Source organism: Anticarsia gemmatalis, chromosome 9 (assembly GCF_050436995.1).
Source record: "Anticarsia gemmatalis isolate Benzon Research Colony breed Stoneville strain chromosome 9, ilAntGemm2 primary, whole genome shotgun sequence".
Taxonomy (NCBI): domain Eukaryota; kingdom Metazoa; phylum Arthropoda; class Insecta; order Lepidoptera; family Erebidae; genus Anticarsia; species Anticarsia gemmatalis.
In genome coordinates, this window is record NC_134753.1 from 3,489,403 (window position 1) to 3,512,987 (window position 23,585).

A 23,585-nucleotide genomic window follows, 5' to 3' on the forward strand; every position below is an offset into this window, starting at 1 on the left:
ATATTTTTCATTGCTTTATGCAGGTAGTGTGGGTACTATAGCTACAGGTATGTATCGTAAATTCAGTAAGAGTACTATTAGTTAATTACTGGCAAAATGGTAGTCAAAAATAGCCATGTATCGAAGTCAAGCCGAGTCATTAACAGCGATTTATGAAAATAAATAATGAATGATGAATCTATTTTAAGATGACAGTAGGAGTAAAATCAAGTGAAGATATACCTAGGCAGCCGATAAAGTTCATCTTCATATTTCTAAGACAATGAATGCGCCGTTTCTTGTTTGTTTTGTACTAAATATTACATTTTCTCGTACTTATATTATATTATTATGTCGACCACAAACTTTGGTGTGTGCGTATGTTTTTTGGGTTGACTACAATGTGGGCGTAGTGGATATTCTAAATAATATACTGTCAAAGTGTGCAATTTGTCAACATAGGTGTAATAAATATTGTATGATTGGTTTTTTAATTGAATTTGTATTGCTTGACAAAACTAGATTAATGTTAGTAGCAATCGGTTTTTTGTTGACATGATACAAATTATAGATCATTTCCTGTCTCTAGCGAATTATGTACCACGGTAGTCCTTGGTCGTAAATTATTATTATCTGCATTTAAAATACTTCGAAGTAGTTAATCTTTGAAGCTACCGAATAATTGTCCTGAATAATACGCAATAAACTAGATAATATTAACTATATAAGTAGGTGAATGGACAGCTTCCGTTAGTCTAGAATTTACGAAATTTATTGCTCTTTTACTTATAAAACTAAAAAATAAAGTATTTATAAGTGAATTATGATGTGATGCATGCTAGCAGAAAATGTCGTCAAATCAAGCTTCAGTTATACCTACAACGGTAAAATTTTATAATACGGCGCTGAAAAATATAATTTCATTTGAATCTACATCCAAGATCAGTAAGTACGTAGCTCGAAGTGCTTAGCGAAAAGCTTTAATAAAATTATATGCTGTCTAGAACTGTAGATACCGCAAAATACCAATACATACGACACTGCCTTGAAAGTAATCGATGACCATTTGGTTACGGTGTCCTTATAGCAGCAGACGAATAAATCAAAAATTGCCACTTCCATTTGCGAACGCTACAACAAAGATTTCACGCCTTCTTATCCTAATTTACGACCATAACGATTTTAAAAAGCAATTGTTTGTCAAGTTCATTCACCCCACCGGTAGCAAGAATATAATCTTAACAAGATATTAATTGTAAAGCAGCCTAAGGCGGGGTCTTGTTAAAATAATTGTTACTTTACATGTGACTATTTTTCAAGCCATACTGTTCAGTAAGCTCTCATTAAAAACGCATAGAGGCTAAGAATAATTAGATTTGACTGGGAGCGGTATGAAAGGTGATAAAGGAATAATGTTTGTGGAGATGTAATAGTTATGGGTTATGGTTGTGTTTGTTCTGTGATTTATGAAACAAGCGATTTGTTTGATTTTTCTTTATTTGCCTCTATCACAGTAGAGCCTGTGATAGAGGCTTTTGGCATTTAGCTCCGCTCCACAATAAAACCGCTTGATCAATCAGTTTTAATTTACTAATTTAAAATTCTTCTAATAATTGAGGTATGCGAGACTTAATGCGACTACTTATAAAAAGTCTGTGATTGCGCTACTGTTTTAAAAGGATTTTTTCGAAAGCGTTCTGAAATAATACTCTAATTTTCTTTCTAATAATACTTTAAATCACACATTAATCCTCAACGTCAACCCGTAAGGGATAACCTGTAAAAAGTCTTACCATTTTCGAATTCCTGAATAACAATACCTATCTCAGCAATTATCTATCCCAGTAGTCCTTTCTAATTTACAAAACGTTTGGTAGCCAAAGGATATACATATTTTTGGTCCAAAATTAAGATTTCTTTGGAACAGACGTAAACGTTTTGAGCCCAAAAGGGCTGAATGCTAAATATTTATGCTAGCGGCTAGGTTTTTGAACAATCGTGAATTTTATTTTTTTAGTAGCTCAGAAAAATATTGGTTGTGAAATAGGATTGGCACGATTTAGAAATGATGACTCAGATTTTATTAATTTTGGTTTTATGCGTGTGTGATTCTATATGGAAGTTGAACATCAGTTTACTTAGTTTAAATAGCTTGTAGGTGTGGACTGATGATGAGTTCTGATTACATAGTTACAGTGTTTCAAACAATTTTCTTGAACAGAAGCGATGTGTTTTTTTTTTTCATTTCTTCTAAGGATTCCTTTCCAGACATTGAATCTAGACAGTACACACCTCTCAATGCGAGATGCAGTCTGATAATAATTAAATTACTAAATGTGCTGTTATCTAGTAAAACTTATTGGACAATGATGATGAATGATCACACTGATATTTTTAATAAATATAATAGTGTCATTGAATTTGACACTAACTGACTTTAACACCACTGAACTTTACTGCGAATTACAAGTGTTAAGGCATAGCCTTATGAAAGAGTAATATCTAGATAGGTACTTATATTTACGAGCGTAGTTAGGTACATGACTAGTATTGGCTAGTGAATTATTGTAACAGTGACTCATCTACTTCTCCCATAGTAGTTTCAATATTGATTAAGGTGACAAAACACTGTATCGCCAATCATAGCTTACACGACGTTCAATAATTAGCCAACTTATGTGTAATAGCTTTCAGTTAATTATTTAAAAAAATGTGTAAAAAAGTTATGAAGATTATTATTGTTTTTGTTGGTCATAGTTTATAATACACATACGATTTTTTTGTTTTACAATGATACGAAACATCTTGTAAAATAAACAAAGTTATGAAAATAGAAATATTTCCAAAATCATTTCTCTCCGAACCCTAAAAGCTGAACTCTATCATTCGAACGTTTACAGAATTCCGTTTGGCGTGTTCCCAAATGAATATTAAGTTCGTATGCAATTTTATACCGCCTACGGTGAGGCGAATGGCAGCCATCATTTAGCAATACCATGAAGACTACTGTTCGAGTAATGATCGAACTCTTCCAATAGTGATGCCATCAGAAGTATCGATTTAAAATATTTACAGTTATATACGAATTACCTACCTACATACTGTACTTGTGAGATCAAGGAACTAATTATTATTCTATAGAATGGTTTCCAGTATTGATTTTATTTAATACTATGGTAAATTTCAATACTATTTATATTATAAGTTATGTTTACCTGAGTCGTTTGGTCTCTGCCTACCCCTATGGAAAACAGGCATGTTTTTATGTATGTATTAGTTCCTATAACTATTGATATCGAATTGCTTATGGGTATTTATGATTTGTTTTCTTAAGTGGGTAATAATATTTTATATTAAGGAATTGATAATGGTCATATGACTACTGTTGAAGATAGAGTCATAAAAAACACTCATAAACACGAAAAACTATAAAAAAATTCGCATCGAAAAATATTAATTCAGTAAGCCTAATGGCCCATCTCTATTCATAATGGGCAATCAGATTTGGAAAAGAAATGATTTTGATATGCAAAGTTTAATATTGGGCGTTGCAAATAAATTGTTATGCGTGAAACGAAACGGTAAGCGATAGCGATTTCTGAATGTGATTGTTTTTTTAAAGTTAATTGGTTTGACTTAATAGACTTAATAAAACTTCACAAGGAATGCAAATTTCCTTGTGAAGTTTTATTAAGTCTGGGTGAAATATTTTATTAACTATTGCTAGTGGGTACGAGTTTTAGACACCAGTAGCTGTTATTTCGTATTTGTAAAGGTTCAGTTCGAAAGAAAAATATATTATAGACGTAATAATGATTAATTTATAAAGTTGATATTTCGAACTTCGGTAACCTACAGGCTAATAATGAGGCTTAATAATAAGTAGCTGACGGTGGCCTGTTTGATACCTGTATAAATAATACTAGAGTCTAAATAGATTGTGCATGCCAAAACTCTCTGCTAAGTGGTAGGACTATACCTAGTTAAACTTTTGGCTTCTGCATGTCGGCCTTTTATAATACCGATATTCTTTAGAATTTCACTTACTACACGGAGTGCTAATTGCGAGCAAAATTAACTGATAAAACTGCATATTCACAGTGCGACTGCGCCTTAATTAAATGTCAAAATAAACTATTTAGATGTCTATCTAAGATTATTAAAAATATATATTTATTATTTCAATTATTATTTCGATATTCTCACAGTAGTAATATCAAGTCCATTAGCTCTTTGAACCACTTCCTCTGGGCTACAGGTTTGAAAAAAATATTGACATAAATATGTCAATTTCAAACCACTTTACTTTATAAAATATTATAAATAATGAAATCAAGTTATTCATAAACAAGTCTGTATTAAATTACATTAAGTAAGTTAAGATAAGCACTAATGTGTTTGTGTAAATTATTTGCGGCCAAATCATAAATTCTCTCTTAACAAGTTATGAATGGTAAGACACTAATCGAATCGGATGAAATCTTGAATGAAATTGTAGAAAATAGAACCGGTCACATTAATACTTACGAGTTATTGAGTACGAGTAATTTGTATATGAAAAAGTTTTTTTTTAATTATTTGGACTTAGGTATAGTCTTTACAAATGACAGATCTTTTAAATATTATATTTTTAGTTAGGTACACTTTAAAGAAAACTGCTAACTTTTCTTGGTGCGATACTTGTATCATCTCATCAATGATTACCTTTACATGCATAAGTACATGAATGGGAGCCGTAGGCAACATCTAGGCCATAATAAAAACAAACGTATCATTTAAACCTCCGACTAACCAGTCTACTTTCATTCGCGACAAAATCATCGGAACTTGAACAGTGCGCTTTACAAAGAGCGGGTCTTGCGTCCTCTCACAGAGATAAGGCAGACAGGACCAAAGAGATCCGCCTTAGATATCCGCCGCTAACAATTAACAATGAGACATTATACTCAAGAGTAATGCTGCCGATAATTACAAGCCTATACGATTTGCGGCCACGTTAACTTATTACTGGTTGTACGCTCTTATTAATTGGATGTACGAAAGTTTGTTTTAATATTTTCTAAGGATATTGTGCTGTTTATAGGCGCGGGTACTAGCTGCAAAATAAATAAGGAATTAAATCGGTCCTAACTATTATATTGCAAGTATCAAATGATACATATTATTTACAAATTTAATGTAGATTTATCTACGTATTATGTAGAGTCAACAATAAGACATGAGTCGCGGTAAAAAATGTTGTTAGGTACTCGAGTTGCACATTAGTTAGGTACTGTTTAGTATTAAGTGGTTAAGATTGTATTGACTTCGTGCCCAGTTTTGTTTGTAAGGTAAATAATTTGCTATTAGCTAGATTCGCTTATACGACAGGAGGAAATAAAAGGAGTGCTTATGGATGTCTTAGGAGTTTGTGAGAACGATGCTCTAGTTTATTTTTAATCGTGACTTGATGTGATTTAAATCTTTGCCAAAATTCTTCCAATCATTTCGTGCAGATGTTGTTTTTTGACAAAACCTGGTAAGTATTGTAAGTTGTGCCTACTTCTGTATTCCTTTTTGTCACTTACTTGAATGGATTCATTCATCATTTTTTCTGGCGTTTACCTCTATTGGCTCCATTATAAATCTACCTTGAAATTGCAACTAATTTCATGGTAAATTTCGCAATTTTAAAGTATTTACTGAAAAACTTAAGTAAGACCTACCCTACCATACCACGTACTATACAGAAACAGACTGCTTGCCTATCTAACTATTACTTTTTGATTACAAACAGAATCTGAACTGCTTACCTAACAGTTACTTTTTGAACGTGCTGTATAATTGGTAAAGATTTAGATATTGAAAGCATACAATAATAAAATAGGAACAATACAATTTTTAGAAGTAGGTATTGACGTGATCCTGTAAATAATTTATTAAGTACAAACAGTAGGTGGATAAAAACGGTAGGTAGGTTAATTTTTGATGCGATAAAAAATATAAATAAAAACAATAAAACGGCCTTTTAGCTTCATTCTAATATAATTAAAAGTATAATTAGAAAATATATATTTTTTTTTTATTCTGCTTGAAAAGGATCATAATAATCAAGAGCGCGTTCCATTTTCAGCGTATTTGACACATTTACCGAATTAGTATTAAATTTCTAGCAGAAGAGTGAAAGGGAATTTTGAAATTTGACACTAATGACAGACAAGTTCCTGTCAGTGTCAAGACTGTCAGGTGTGTAAGCGTGTTTTTATTTATTTTTGATTACATACTGTTTACTTATAAAGAATATTCAAATGTCCTTAGCTAATTATTATCCAGATAGCAAATTGACTATTTGACCTATATTCTAACAGGTATTCTGTTTGACGAAAATGTATACTGATGTTCATGTAAAATATTAGCACCTTAAGGAGTACAGCAAAAATTGTGCAAGATAATTCGGAATTAGATGTATTTCTTCTGTGAAGTTTTGGCCCCATGATAATTTCTAAGTATCAAAAGTGTTTATTTTCATAGTAACTAACACTTATGTCATCATTTTACTTATTGAGTACCCAATCAGTCAGTTTTCTTCTTGAAATTAATTCAAAGATGACCATTTGCAATAGTGGTAAAACAGATCACATAAATTATTGAACATTTTGAGATAATCTTTATCTGCTCATAGATTTAGGTTGATTCTGTGTTCCAGTCCTTTCTAGCAATCTGCTCTAGTTAAATTATCTATTGCTGATATCAATTAGGTATATGTATTTAAAATGTGCTTATCTTGTAACCTGCTTATGAAATCCTTGACTATAAAAATAGCCAGTAGGTAGGTATAGTGAATATTAACAGCAATTAAACCATGCCTAATGTTTTAACAGTAAAAGCCATCAGGAGTGTAATTTAAACTGTATCTTCATTTGTCTTCAGATGCTTCTGCAATCATTGACTCGCCAGTAATGTGAACATAGAAAACATTAAAAATATATCTATTATTAATAACAGTATGCTCTAGCCTTCAGGATAGTGAATGAAATTGCCCATTTTGAAACAATAATAATATGTTCATTTGTGAACTTGTGATTGTAATTTGGTTTCTTTCAGGTGTTTTAATCTAACTGATCTGACAAGGATGGTATTGTGTGGTAAAATTATTGACGCAAAAATACGATTCATCATGAAGATTATACACTTCTACCCTCAAGAAAATGGATGACTTGCAGCATGAGAAACAGGTAAGTAACTGAAAATAATTTAAATCATAATAATTACAGAACTGTGTGAGACTTTTTACTAAGCAGCGTTTCGTATCTAATTGATATTATCATGGTTTTCTTATCTACCACTTTACAACAAAATAACTATCTTATATTAATTAGGTATGGTTATTACTAGAATCAACCAGTAGGTAGATACTTATTAGAATTTGAAATTTTCTGTTAAGTTTATTTAAGCAATCATTTTAGAAATAATGTCTCCCTTTTCTTTACTTGTGGCTGTCCCACTGCTGGACAAGAGTATCTTACATACATCACATTACATTTAATATACATGACTAGACAACATCAGTAGATCTCAAATATAATAAATTTTCAGCTATTACCAATAAACTTAAATTATCGAAGGCCATAATCTAGGTCCGCAAGAAATTCAGTGACCTCTTAACAGGCACCCTGCTGTTAACACAAGTAGGTCGTCACGCGTCAGAAATTCTATTTATATCATTTGATTTATTTTTATTTTATTTGCCTGTAGATATCTGTAATTTATTGCAATTGTAGCTAGCCAGTTACAGAATTCTGATTTAGGGGCATTGTTGAAGCTGCCCTTTGAACCATTGTTGAGTAGTTAGAGTTGAGTGAGTGCAATTTGTATTAAAAACTCTCAGGCTAGTTTGTTCTTTCATTGCTCTACCTTCTGTACTAGCAGTACTGTATTTAATGTTTATGTACTGGTAGGTATTTTAGATTTATAAGAAACTAGAGGCCGCCGCGACTTCGTCCGCGTGGAAACCGTTCCCGAGTAAATCCCGATCCCTCGGGACCTCTGGGATAAAAAGTTGCCTAGGTGTTATTCTGGGTCTTCAGCTACCTATTTACCAAATTTCATCGTAATCTGTTTAGTAGTGTTTGCGTGAAAAAGTAAGAAACATCCATGCATACATACATACATTCATTTACACAAACTTTCGCATTTATAATATTTGTAGGATTAGTAGGATATACGTAAAGTTTTGTGTTTACAATTATTTCTGTTCTTCAGATTTGAGATGGCTTAATAAATTATGTATGTTAGTCAGTCCCATTAATCATCAATACTAATGACTGTACATTTAATTTTCTTTATCTTTGACCATATTATTATATTATTTGGATATTCTTACTATTACTAATGGAGCTCTCTGGTCACTGCCTAATTCTATGGGGAAAAGGTGTGATTCTATGTAGGTACCTATATTATAATATTATCTATTTTACTAATATTAATACATGGGCATCAAGTATTTACATACATATTACCTACTGTTTGTTTTTCATTCCTAATCATCATTAGACAAAAAATTGGTGATTAGAAGCCCTTGAATATTAGCAATAATCTTCTTATCTTCTAAGCCCTTCCTATCTGCTATTTGTAGGTACCTGTAGGGATTCCATTGAAGGAAATATTTTCCTTATTATTTTGGCTACTGATAATGATGACTAATGTAAAATAGTTTTTTTGTTTGTCTGTTTGGCGCAACGCAAACTTGCGGAGAAGCGGCGAAGATTGATATGATTGCTGATAAATAAATCTATTTAAAATAAGCCGTAAGCCCTCTTACATGTGGTTTAAATTGGGCCAGCAAACGCGCCGCGCTGTGTCGTTCTGATGGTTTATATAATATGTTTTTTTTATTAATATTTTCGGCGTGTCTCAGCTGGCTAGGGTTTTGGGCTTTTCAGAGGAAGTATTTTATTATAATTTTAAGCTGCTTCCCTATAGGTCTGTTATATTAATTGCATCTAAAGTGTCATGATTATCAGAGTCTACACAGGTGCTTGATCTATTATCTATTGGCAAGCAGTAGCAATTGTTGACAAAAGGATAAAACAAATGTTTATTTTGTATCAGGATATCCTACTGTCCACTACTACCAGTAGAAAAGTAAAGGAGACAATAGATTCAACAATAAGTCTATCATTCTAGATTGTTTCTGTTGAGATACTAAATGGAATATGAATTTGGCAAAATTGACAATCATCTCCAGTTTCCTGTGACATATACCTAGAGGATATTTTTTTATCAATGGTATGAACTTAGACAATACTTCTCACATACACGCCCACATGCTATGCCGCGTGCTGAATGTGCTGATACGTATTGAAATGCTGGGTCAAAAGTGAGCTAATATAAAGAAAAATAATAGAAGACATGTTCTGTCACATGTGTTTATATATAAGTGAGTAACTAGGTAAAAAAAAAACATTTAATCTTCAATAAAAGAACGTCAAACAAAACATGCCAAAAAACAGAGTCTACAAGATTCAAGTAGTAGTTCAATTATTTATTAAGTGATGATATTGTCTGATATTATTTGTTTGTATTTAGATAGACCACATATTAGTATCTTCCAGAATAAACACTTGATTCAGCTTCTAAATCGGAGCTATTCGTTTATTGTCCAATTAAAACACACAGAGTAGCGTGTCAGAGTACTTTCAATGAATATCAATCATTTTTATCATTAATTATCGAATTGTTCCTAACTCGATTAGTGTAAAACCAATTATAATCTATTTTTTATCGAACTATGAGTAATCAAATTGATTAGATTGAAAATCTACGATTTAACTAATTATAAATGAACTATTTAGTGATGATCAGTGGTCAGTTTTGGTCGGAATAATATGTTAAGAAAATCACAATGTTTTTAATTTTATTTTGTTTGATATCGACGAATGCGTTGGTTAGCGCTTATTTAGATTTAAATGTACCTGATCATAAATATGGATTAGATTTGAATCTCTATGAAAGTGTATTAGATCCAGAATTGTGTGATGAACAAATGAATTTTATATTACAAAATGATACGGAGCTTATGTTGACATGTGAGTAAAATAATTTTCTATGAACTAAATTATTGTACACAAAACGTTAGTGTAGTAATCTTATTTCATATAAAAATTAGCAATTCTTAGGATACTGCACCGTCTTCTAGAACTCATTTTGTCAATATTTTCATGCTTCTCTCGAAACAATAGATTTAAATTCATATAAAAAATATTTTAATATTACAAAATCCATATGATGGAAAATGTAATGTTCATAACTTGTCTAGTTTCGAAGTACAGTTTCCAATGAATTAAATCGTATCCTGTATTTTATTCAGGCTTATTTTTCTGCTCATACTTTATCTTTTTTTTAAACCACCCATTTTCAAAAATTCCTAATGGTCATGTAAAATATTTTTTATCCCATGTACGAAATTTTATCCTAAAACGCCAGGTATTTGAAAAAGAAACCATGATAAAAATATGAATCATCTGTTTTGTTGTTATTAGTTACAACAGCTTGTTGCACAATTATACGTTTACTACATAATTGTACGAGATAAGCAGAGATTGTGTAACTTTATAGCGATACTATAAACTTTAATAACTCAATACGCAATCTGTTTATTGTTATAACTTTGTTAACCTTTGAAACAATGTCGTTTCCGTTTTCCGCACTTACGTATACTCACGACCATTTTATGCCTATGGGTATGAGGTAGGACACACTATAAATATGGCGTCCTAAAATGCGTTTTCATACATATGTCTTTCCTGGTTTTCTATAAGTCAATTTTGAATTAATATCTAATACAGTTCGAGTATAAATACGAATAATTATACTTTTCCTTTCTTTACATATCTGCTTAATTATATATAATTATAAAATCTTACCCTAGGGTAAGATTTTATAATTATAAAATTAATTATAAAATCTTACCCTAGGGTAAGGGTAAATTAATTTTTAAAACGTCCGAAAGAACCTTCTTACTATGAATGAGTACTGATTTACACATTGATTGATACCTACGTAGCGCGTAAAGAAACAATGAAGTCAGTAAGTAATATTTTCTAATTAAAAGCATTTTTCTTTCTATTACAGTCCTAGACGCTGGAATCCGAACTCCGAGAGGCATTATAACCGGGAACACATTAGACCTGGGAAACTACTACCAATGTTTGGGCATTAGCAAAGAAATCCCCGATTCAGTTGTTGAAGGGAAATATTGCCTGGTAGAAGTGCCATTAAATCAAAACATCAACTGGCCAGAGTTGCCAGAATTCCCATCATGGCCAGATATTCCTTGGCCAGACTTCCCATGGCCAGAATTGGAGAGTAGAACTAGTAGATTGAGTGACAAAGTGATCAAAGGCTTGGAGGATTATAATGTGAGGAAAAGTCAAATAGACGCTTTTGTTGGTGGGAAAGTCGATACAAGGATTTCTAGGTAAGTTTTTTTTTTAAATTCTGTCTGTTCTGATTGTAAGGAATTTGACGCTCTGTTACAGGATAGAGAAGAGAGACTCGGTCATACACTTACCCTCTTATTCATAAAAATATATGAAATTATGAAAGGCTTCTAAGTGTTTTGTTTCTTTCACTCCTTAGCGAAATGAAAAAGAGAAAACATATTGTAGTAGTTTAACTAAAATTATAATGTGTCTATGAATAAGAGGGTTATTGTTTTGTGCCGATATTTGGTGAAACGTGTACGTAATACGGATTTTTAGGAATTTGGTTGATTAGTTGTCTAGCGCTTTACTTAATCTTAAAGATTACGACGCCTTATTTGTCACCCGACGCGTAGACCAATTAAAATCAGTCTTTATCGCTAGCGGAATTACCTTTAAAATACTCATCGCGTTTCAGTTCCATTTAGCATGCATTTAATATCGATTAAAATGTAACATCACTTTATTTCTTAGAAAGTCCATACTATGTTTTGGGTGGCTTTCTGCAGTTTGTGATCTGCCTAAACGTATTAAATTTGTAGCTCTAATTTCTAGTCTAATCTTTCTTGATATATTCTAATTTGTAGTCTATTTTAAATGGTGTTCGCTTTTTAAGTATATTTTTTATTTCGCTTTTCCTAAATTCTCTCCAATAGGTATATTTTTATGCATTCGTCACGTTACCTTAGCAATATGTTTTCTATTGATATAAATCTTATCAAAAGAAAATGATACCTACGCTGTTTACCAAAGTTCAAGTCCTCCATCCTGGTTTCTGAAAGTGATAAGCTAATTGGTAATATTATGATTAACATCAAGGAAAATGCTGAAGAAAAATTATGCGTTTAATCATATGAAAGTCGTATCGTTGTCTTATGACTAAATAGATAGTAGGTACTTGGAAAGTCTCCGATTGTCTTTAAAAAAGATTAGTAACTTTGTTCCTTTATAATGACTAACTCCCAGTCTCTGAGTACATTTAGCGGTAGTTTATCTATTCAATACACTTGCACGTATTTAATTTCGATTAATTAACATTAAATTGTTTTGTCTCCGAAATACTAGTCGTATAAGATTACTGTTATTTTGTTAGTGCCAATGTTTTCTTTGCAGGAAAATTACAACAATATTTTATATATTTTTTGCAGAGTTGCCGATGACAGTCAACTGGCTGGCACGTCACTCCGCCTAGCAGTCTGCATACCAAAAGCATGTTCTACAGAGAACGCTCTACGAAATATCGTGAACGCGTCGGAACTTGGTCTGAACTATCGAGAGCAATTCTGTAGACTGCCTAATGACAAGCCTTGGGTTGCGGGAGACTATGTTGCTGTGTAAGTATTGAATAGTTTTATTTGATTCTTAAGGCTAGGATTTGTTTTATTTGAGTTTTACAGTACACTGTGTATGGGGGTCCAATATCATAATAGGACTCCAAACTAACCTTACCTGCTCACGGCCCATCCTTTTGATTAACGAAGGAAGCTCTGGCCCCCGTGAACCCGTATTAGACCAGCTTGGTGGGATATAGTCGAAACTCTCCGAAATAAAGTGTGAGGAGTTTGAGGGAGACCTTTGCCGAAAAATGGAACAGTATAGGTTAAAATTATAACGCTTATCTGGTCAAGGTATAATGTAACTTTCAATATGGTTATTGAGTTTCAAATACTTGTCATATTTCATACAGGTTCAAAAGATTACTACTTAGATAAGCAACAAATCACAAAATTCTCGCTTTTTCATTATCTATACTAATATTACGTTTGTTTGAACGGGCTAATCTCAGGAACTACGGGTCCGATTTGAAAAATTATTTCAGTGTTAGATAGCCCATTTATCGAGGAAGGCTTTAGGCTATATAACTTCACGCTGCGGCCATTAGGAGCAAAGTAGCAACGAAAAATGTTACAAAAACGGGGAAAATTCTCTCTTATGTGACGCAAGCGAAGTTGCGCGGGTCAGCTAGTTATATCTTTTTTTAAACCATCGATAAACAATTGATAAGAGTTTCTGACATGATAGTTTATTTTAATTATAAGAAGTCACCTTTGTTTTCTTTATTTCAGAGTTATATTTGCAGTTATCCTGTCGCTAGCCATATTGAGTACAGCTTACGATGTTCGTCACAATGTTTTCCTGAGGAAAGGTGAGTACACAACACATTTATTTTTATATTTGTAACCAATCTACTTATAGTCTAGTTAGATGGCAAGTTTATCTTCATAATCAAATTGAAAGTTTTTCTTACTTAATTTTCTATTGGAAGAAGTGTGCCTTGTCTAGTCTTCTCAGGATACGAACTTTGTAAACTATATGAACAAAAAAAAGTCGTGTTAGTTATATACTATTTATAGCCCAAGAATGGCTGAACTGATTTGGCTGAAAATTTATGCAGAGGTAACTTAGAACTAGGAGTTAGACATAGAATACTTTTTATCCTCTTCGATCGCCTTTGTACCTGGTAAAAGACCAGGATATGGAGACCAACACCAATTTTCCCATCAAAATTATTGCCAAAAATCAAGAACGGCTCGACTGATAACTTATTGGTGTTGTAAAATTGTATTTAAGACACGGGAAAAAAATATGGAAAGAAAAAGTCAGTTCAATAAGTATAAACAAAGAAATAACAAAGCACAGCTGTTGGTATGTTATCATTGTGTGAAGAATTTGCGCACTATCGCAACATTGAATGACTGTGAGATATACAAAAACGTTTCAATGAATTATCCGATTACCTTGATAACTTAGCTTTTAATCCTTATTGATGTATGAGCAATGACCTATTAAATTAAATAGGAATTTTATATGCGAGTTTTTCTGTGCCTATAATAATGTCCTTGCCGTTACGGTTACGGCGGTCAGTTTCATTGAAACTGGCCAACGATACAGGACTTTGTATATAGTATCCCTATTAACATTTCAATTTATTCAACTAGCGATCAGCTCCAGCTTCGCTCGGTTAAAGCAGCTACTTTTACACAATTCATTTATAAATTATACTCTTAAACGTCTGGGAATCACTCTGTCTATTGGCGAAACCATATGAAAATCTGTTCCCTAATTATTGCTAACATACGCGGCAAGGGGTCTTTTTTTATAACCTGTACCCTCGGTTTCTGATGTACATTAAACGGTAGTTTATCTTTTCAATAGCGTTTAAACTTATATAAAAAAAAAACTATTGAAAAGATAAACTACCGCTAGATGTACTCAGAAACCGGGCAGTAGTGATGATTTGTCAGTAAACATTACATTTAAAAATGTAATGTAATGCCGCTCTGGTTATTACTCCTCTATTATTTGATCGATGTTGTCTTGACATACGAAAGTGCTTTAAATTTCTCGCTATTATATCCTTTTATATTTTAGAATATATGTATGAAGTTGAAGCGTTCCAATCTAGTGATTCAACTTATTGAAGCAATTACAACGAATTCATAAACAATTAAATTCACACGCAAAATAATAAACTCATTACTCACAATACCTTCCGCTTATCATTCCGATTATTATCATTTTTGATTCGGCCTTTATCAAAATAATCTGGTCCCCTTATTCTGTTTTTATGACGTCTGATAAAAAAATAACATAGGTACCTTTTAAAACTGCACACCTGTTGAGACCTAATAAGAGTAACTACTTTACTTTCCCCATGATTTTTGGTCGTAGCGTGATGCTGTATAGCCTATGACCTTCCTCGATAAATGGGCTATCTAACACTGAAATAATTTTTCAAATCAGACCAGCAGTTCCTGAGATTAGCGCGTTCAAACAAACAAACTCTTCAGCTTTAGAAGATTAGTATTAGTATAGATTTTTTTATATTTTCGGTTACTGGGCGCAAAAGGATTTAAATCTGATATTTAAAACCGTCTACCAAATAGATAATGATTGATAGTAACAACTGCATTTTTGTTTAGCCTTTAAGTCTGCTAATCTATTAATCTAAAGTATTTTTAGAACTACGCTTCAAGTCCGGGTTAAATGCGATCAAATTCATACGTATTTTTACCATGTCGCCTATTAGATTACTAAATAATAAATAAATAAATTTTAATACCGTACTGTCCCACTGCTGAGCAAGGGTCTCCTCCCGTAATCAAAGAAGAGTTAGGCCTTGAGACTAGTGTCCGACCGAAACCGAAACCGAAATTCGGCAACAGTTCAGATTCAGCCGATACCGAAACCGAAACTTCCTTACAAGGATCATTTTTGAGGGAAAATAAAAATAACTGCTTTTATAATCAATATATAAATCAATCAATTTAAGATAAATGGATAGGAATCATTAATTCAACGCGCCGATGGCCGATCAAGCTCAAAATCTCCCGAATGCACTTTTAGGTTTCGGCAGTATTTCGGCAGGTTTTGTTGTCGAAAACGAAACTAAACCGAAATTCGCGTTTCGGCCGTTAAAAAACCGAACATTCGGTCGAACACTACTTGAGACCACACACTGGCCAAATGCGGGTTCATAAATAAATAATACTTGTTTTAAATTTGCTGATTTCCACTTACTCCGTAGTTTGATGTAAGATAAAATAATAAATGCCTAAAAAATAATGAAAACTAGGTACTCAACTCGCGGTCGGGTATCACGCATAGATTGAATGTTCAAACGAACTCTCCAATACGCAATTTAGTGCACGTGACTACGTGTACATGATGCGTGTACGTGTACGTAATCTTGTAGCTTCATCAATATTATCTAATACCTCTAAATTAGGAAGGAAGTAGAGGAAATTCCATTCACTTTTGTAAAAACAATTAATAGTAATTTGCGTGTAAAAAATATCATCAATCCTAATTAGATGTATAGATTGATAGAAATCAGCGACGTATGGAACATAAATCCGCGATAATGATGGTTGTATGACATGAGTTAATCACGAATATTGATAGTCTTGATTTTAAAACTTAATGTCTTTGTTTTAATCCTTTATGACGGAGTTCGCACGTGTTGTTAGATTGTACAAGGAAAAATACGCACGCGTAATGGAAAATATAGATTTCGTAATGATAATTTCTTTATTTTCGAAATACTACAATTTATATAACAAATTAAAATATGCTTAGTAATGGAGATCTTGATATATAATTCTTTGTCTATTGTTTCTTAAAAACGCAGGTGACAATTTTACAAGTTATTTCTATCGACATTTTAGGATTATTTCCCCGACGAAATTTTCAACTTATTTTTGAAATTCTTTCTTAATCTTCTAATCTTGACTACCTTTAACTACTTATACTTTTAAGAAAGTGATGAACTGGCCCACACTGAGTTGATCACAAATAGTACTTATTACTTTCTTATATTTAGAAGACACTCTAAATTCTAACCCATAAATTCATAAAAATATATGAAGTTATGAGAGGCTTATACAGAGTTTTGTTTCCTTCACTCCTACGCGAAATAAAAAAGAGAAAACATATTATAGTAGTTTTTTAACTAAAATAGGTTTATAGTATGCTTATGAATAAGAGGGTTAGTTTATTAATTGACGTACAGCAAACGATAATATAATCCAACTTAGTTCCAGCCAAGTTTTAATCATATTTTTAATTCACAGATCCAAAGAAAATCAACAAACTGGGCGTATCCTTCTCCGTATATACGAATACGCGACGCCTAGTTACGTATAACCCAGTACCGGGCGCGATAGAATGTTTGGACGGAGTGCGTTCTTTTGCCATGATGTGGGTCATCATCGGACATACCTTCGTGAACCAAGTATCCAGTGGGATTATGGCTAATCCTTTGGATGCTGTTCAGGTAAAGTATTAAGATATCTAATACTGTTGCTACTTTTCACGAGACAAGTGTGAGGTTAGTCAATGGCCGCCTTTACACACATACTCTATCGTGCATGATACAACAATCGCGCGTGAAAGAGCGCGCGTATTAAGTCGGGGAAAAAGTCTTTTCGCATTATAGCATGTATGAACTTGTAATAAAATCTCTTTGGCTTCAAGAATCACAAATGAGTACACGGTTCATTAGGTTTTAAAGGGTGTGCAAGGAGAAAGGAAAGAATGTGCGCCGCGCTCGTCTGTAAAGCACGCGAAAAAGATCACGAGCGAAGAGCGCGCCATCTTTCCCGTGCGTAATCCTGTATGTACGCTCCTAAGAACGCACGATAGAGCGTGTAAAGGTGCCCATTGAGTCTGGAGTATTCCTACTTTTATTAATATTTTGAATGCATCTGTTACGCTTTGATGGCTCAACCGATTACCAATTTTTATGAAATTGCCATGAAAAAATTTTAAGACCAAAATCAAACATATATTAAAATATAGAAATGCTTTGCTTCTAGGTTCGTGAGTTAGGTTTAACATCATAAAAGTTTAAAATATACTTTTTTAATAAATAAATATGCTGAAAGAATAGATGTTACCCGTATATTTTTTTAAATAGCTTTAACTATTGTATTGTGTTCAGTTATCAGTTATTGATTTTAGGCTTCAAAAACATATATTGCAATTATTTGTGTAATTGACTATTGAATCATCGTTATCGTTTACGTTCATAGTCCAAAACTACTACTAAGATAAGTCGATTTGTATCGTCTAGCAATAATCTCTATCGAAAATAAAGATACTATATATCTATACACTCAAAAATAAATCTAAGTAAACAACTACAGCGACAATTCACGTATTAAATCAGATTATATAGATTGCAAAACTATTATTATGATAAGAATACTATTATCTAGTAATAGGATTTTAGCGTACGTCACGTTGTATTAACAGTTTCATTACTGGTCGTTCAGAATAGGAAAATTTCTACCTGTGAAACTAATGAGAGAATAAAAATGTACCTACTAGATGGCAGTAGGCATATACTCAACTACTGATGATTTATTCTATGATAAGAACAAGGGAAATTAAATATAGTGCTCATGCAAAAAAACACGTTTGCTCTATAGGACCCGCTCTCACTAAATATTTATTTCATTGTGTTTTAGTATTTGTTGTTATAGAAGTAATAGAAATATATCATCTGTGCAAATTCCACTTATTTAAATATCACAAGAAAAGAGTCGGTAGAAGCGGGTTTTTATTTGGTTCATATAAGAAAGATTATTAAATCCAACAAAAGCTATTGATGTAACTTATTTTCAGTCCGAATGAACTGCCGATCTGAACTCTTTAAATTTTATTTAACCTGTATTAACACAAAACACAGGAGGAATATTTATATAACCTACTGGTACTTCAAACAAATTTATGTATGAAATACGTTTTTATTTACAGTGGATGATGTCTCTAAGTTCAGTTTGGATCACAGCCGCGCCTATTACTGTGGATACGTTCTTTATGCTCAGTGGATTGCTTCTAGTATACACTACACATGGAAAAGTAAAGCCAAGTAAGTATTCCGTTTTTATTGACGCCATTCTGATATTAATTGAATATTTTTAAGTTGTTTCATTGGCAAACGACGATATCTGTTTATTCTTACAATATGTGAATCTAGACACGCGGCTGCGTGTCAAGCCAAGTTCATTTCCTTGTTTACATTTATGATTTTGGTTGGATATCTTACATACTTTAATTACTAAGCATGTCATTGTAATGTTTCAAATTGTGCGTTATCGATACTCAAGACGATGTAGTTGCAACATCGCCATGTCGGTATCGATTTACATGATATTACTATTTGGGTGACTATTGCCTTAATAAGACGTTTTGTAAAATCAACAAAATTAATAACTGCGATTTGTCTCTCAAATATTATCAGGCATAACTAAATATCATCCTTTTTACCCAAATTGCTTTACTCCAGGACTAAAGCTCATTTATTTCCAACCCTCTCTATTGTCTTCTTTGCATGTCTTATATAACCGTAAATTTTCTGATTACAGTGAAACTCCTAAAGAATCTCCACTTATTCTACCTGAACCGTCTACTTCGGATATTCCCGGTACTAGCTGCCATGATCCTCATTCAGATATCATTCCTCAACTGGATAGTGGACGGGCCGTTTTGGTCAGTGGTATTGGACCACACGCATAGATGCCGAGTGTACTGGTGGTCTACTCTACTGCATATACAGAATTTTGTGAACCCCAATCATATGGTGAGTATTCATTGTTTTTTGATGACGTTTGTGTTGCGAGATGTACGTAGTGAATATGGTAGCTTATATTTGCTAACCGTAGGTTGTGGGTTCGATTAATCTATACTAATATTATAAAGCTGAAGAGTTTGTTTGACGCGCTTATCTCAGGAACTAATGGTCGGATTTGAAAAATTCTTTCAGTGTGAGATAATAGCCTATTTATTGAGGAAGGGTATAGGCTATATATCATCACGCTACGACCAATAAGAGCAGAGTGCCAGTAAAAAACGGGGAAGAATTTGACCCATTCTCTCTTATGTGACGCAAGCGAAGTCGCGCGGGTCAGGTAGTATTTGCTAACCGTAGGTTGTGGGTTCGATGAATAAATAAATGTAACTGAGTACTGTATTGCTGTTTGGTGAAGGTCTTTTAAAAATTGAGAAGAACAAAAGATTAGAATTTCACCGCGTAGGAAAAGTGTGGGCTGGAAATTGCATACCTTCTAGAACTGCTTTAAAGACTTTCAAAAGCGTGAAACTTTTTCTAACAATTTTTTACTTCATTGTTAAGCAAGCAATTGTTTTGAATACACACATAATTTCAGCCGATAGTACTTTATCAGAAACCATTTGCGTAGAAGCCTATTCGTTTCTTTTAAGAACCTATTTTATCAAGTTATTTCTTTTATTTCAGTGTCTCGCCCATTCGTGGTACTTAGCCATAGATATCCAACTACATATTCTATCGCCCATCATTTTAGTATGGGTACTGACAGGGAGACGACGTCTCTCATGGATCGCGTTGTTCGGAGGACTCATTGCTGCATTGACTGCTTCTACTGTGTATAACTTTATTAATGAGTTCCCGTCCGGGCCTATTATACCTTCGTAAGTACACTATAATGCTTGCTTGATGCCTAAGTGTGCAGTAAGGAGGTAAGATTAGTGGGTTCAAAAGTCTTTGGAGTTTCATTATATCTATACTAATTATGTAAAGCTGAAGAGTTTGTTTGTTTGTTTGAACGCGCTAATCTCAGAAACTACTGATCCGATTTAAAAATCTTCAACGTTAGATAGCCCATTTATTGAAGAAGGCTGTAGGCCATATATCATCACGCTACGACCAATAGGAGCAGAGTAACAGTTTTTTTATGAAATAAAAACGGGGATAATTTTGACCCATTCTCTCTTATGTGATACAAGCGAAGTTGCGCTAGTCAGTCAGTCCCTAATTTCAAGCCAAAATTTTTTTAAGATAATTGTCTGCCGTTCTGCCTAATATGAAGCACCCTTCCAAACCAAAACTCAAGAATCTAGCCAACGTTTCCATCAAAGCTTTATACACTACAGAAAAACAGAAAATATAACAGTTTTTTCAGTATGTTCTTTTTTCTGTTTTCAGTCGTCCAGATGACCAGCCTCGATATATTATGTATTACTACGTGAACACCTTAACGAGAGCTTCGCCCTTCTTCGTAGGATTAATATTCGGATACCTACTGTCTATCTATCGGGGACAGAAAGTTATTGTATCTAAGGTAAGGAAGTTAAAAGTTTCTAAAACATATATAATCAAAGACCACTAGTATTTCTACGACTATCCAAGTCTTTATATACAACGATTTTCGGTTATTGGGAGTATTTATATGAAAAAAGTTATCAGCGCCCCTAGTGAGTTTATAAAGAACTAATTTTGAATCCTAAATATTTGACACAAAATAGAACAAAGTGCATATGAGAATCTGAATTAAAATTGACATTATGTTGGTGTTCTGCCTTTCAACAAAAACATAAATAGAATATTCTATTTATATTAAAAATGTGAAAGTTTGTGAGTATGTATGTGTGGATGTTTGTTACTCTTTCACGCAAATACTACTGAACCGATTACTATGATATTTGGTACGTAGGTAACTGAAAACCCAGTATAACACATAGGCTTTTTATCCCGGAGTTCCCGAGGGATCGGGATTTACACGGGAAGGGGTTCCACTCGAACGAAGTCACGGGCAGCCTCCATTATAATAACTTTTCTTTCACAGATATCAGCAACAATCCTTTGGGTGTGTTCAGCGGCTATAGGTTTTCTGACGATCTACTCGTCGTACCCAATAATGCAGTTGGACTGGGACAACCAGGTCGCTGATAGTATGATCAACTCGTTCATGAGGCCCGGCTGGGCTATGGCGGTCGGATGGATGATATTCGCGTGTGTTCATGGTTATGGAGGTATGTAGTATTTTAAATTTTGTTTTCATCAATTGATTAATACATCAATGTTCTTGTCAATTTACTAATAAGAAAATATTATTAAGCTGTCATCAATAATTGCTTAACTTAACATAGTCTTGACTCACGTCTAAATCAGTATCTTTTTGAACCACATTCCAAATTTTTTAGACAAATCATACTTATAAGCGACACTTATCAATAGATGATTGTTGGTTTGTGTCCATTACAAATACATTTTGCAAGTTCTGCTTATAGCGTTAATAGTTTTTCCCCAAAAGCGATGGTTACCATATTTCTTATCACAGTTTCAGGACTCAATAAAAGTAACTTAAACATTCTAAAAGTAATTATAAATATCAACTAAGTCCTTAATATGTATGTTATACCTACAGGTATAATCAACTGGATCCTATGCCTGCGTATGTGGAAGGTCCTAGGCCGTTTGTCGTACGCGATGTACATAACTCACTACCCGATGATTTTCGTCGTCAACGCCATGCCGGTCGCACCTGTCTTCTTTAATGTACCTTTCTCGGTAAGTGACTGTTTGGTATACCTACTAATGAAAGATTTAATATAATTAGTTTCAGTTTATATAGGCAGTTTATCAAAACTGAGTACGTACAAAAAAGTTTAACTAGAATTTTAATGAATGACAACTGGTAATAGGTACTAAGTTAAATAAAACGTAGCTTATGCCATCTTTAATATTTTCCTAGAACTAAGTATACGCAATGTTTGTTACTTATACGATATTAGACCGACTTTGAAATAAACTTGAACCTTTGTGTTGGTTTTACTTATATTATAATGTAATGTATTATGATAATACATTTTTTTTATGTTAACTACCACTTTTCATCCTTAACGCTATCTATCAGGTACATACAGTAACTAAAAAGCGTTTGGAGTGCCATCAAAACAATTGAACAAAATAGTTACATCAAAATCCCATAGATGTCACTTTTCTAAAAATAATTCAAATTCTTTATTGTTATATTTCTTATCGAATTGTTTTTGTGTTACAGGTTCTAAAGTTCTTCATTGACTTTGGTTTAGCTGTGTTCGTTTCGTTCGTCGTGACAATATTAGTCGACTCTCCTTGTTCAGTCCTGATCAAGCACTTCTTGGGTGGAGGTAAGTTCACCATGACAAGATAACTACAGTGAAACTATAGATAAACTAACTAACTATCTTGAAGGTTAATTATTGCTATAGCACTGTTTAGCATGCTTGTAATCAAGGGTACTGTGAGTATAGTTATAGTTTTAAAAATTTCAGCTAGCTTATTTATGAACCGTTTTTTCTATAACTATAAACTAACTGGCCAAGTGCAACTTGGACTAACCCGCAAAGAGAGTGCAATTTCCGTACGATTATTGTTAAAATGTTTTAATCTGAAAATATACCCCTAAAGTGACTACTGAATGCGATGCTAAAATAGGAAGAGATAAGAGAAGAGAAATAAATCTTCCTTTGTATTTAAATTATTTAATATCCATTGCAGGTGTCAAGAAAGCGCCGGTGAAGGTAGTAGAACATGCCGAAGTTGAAGAAAAGAAAACGCAACTTTAACATGAATTTAATGTAAGGCGTATTTATTTGTCTTGTTTCGTTATGCTAGTTTTTATTTAGATTTTAATACTCCTAGTTTGTATGTAGCTTGTAGCGTTAATTCCTATCTCAAGGATTTAGATTTGTATATTATTGAAAACAAATATCAAACATAGGATCAAATACCACTAAGAGATCATTCTCTTAGTGGTATTTGATCCTATGTTTGATATTTGGCTTGATATTTACAAGGCAGGGTACGAATTCTACCGGTAGTAGTCATCTACTACC

At 33.0% G+C, this 23,585-nt stretch overlaps 1 protein-coding gene across 1 annotated transcript; it reads left to right on the forward strand.

The window, feature by feature from the left end:
• The first annotated feature begins 9,825 nt into the window (after nt 1-9,825).
• Nucleotides 9,826-23,501, forward strand: LOC142975632 (nose resistant to fluoxetine protein 6-like). The gene is made up of 13 exons (XM_076118604.1): nt 9,826-10,046; nt 11,092-11,437; nt 12,590-12,775; nt 13,508-13,587; nt 17,015-17,217; nt 18,702-18,816; nt 19,313-19,527; nt 20,203-20,396; nt 20,911-21,046; nt 21,551-21,737; nt 22,133-22,275; nt 22,769-22,877; nt 23,248-23,501. The coding sequence occupies exons 1-13, from the start codon at nt 9,863-9,865 to the stop codon at nt 23,313-23,315; spliced, it is 2,166 nt and encodes a 721-aa protein (XP_075974719.1). The 5' UTR covers nt 9,826-9,862; the 3' UTR covers nt 23,316-23,501.
• The last annotated feature ends 84 nt before the right edge of the window (nt 23,502-23,585 follow it).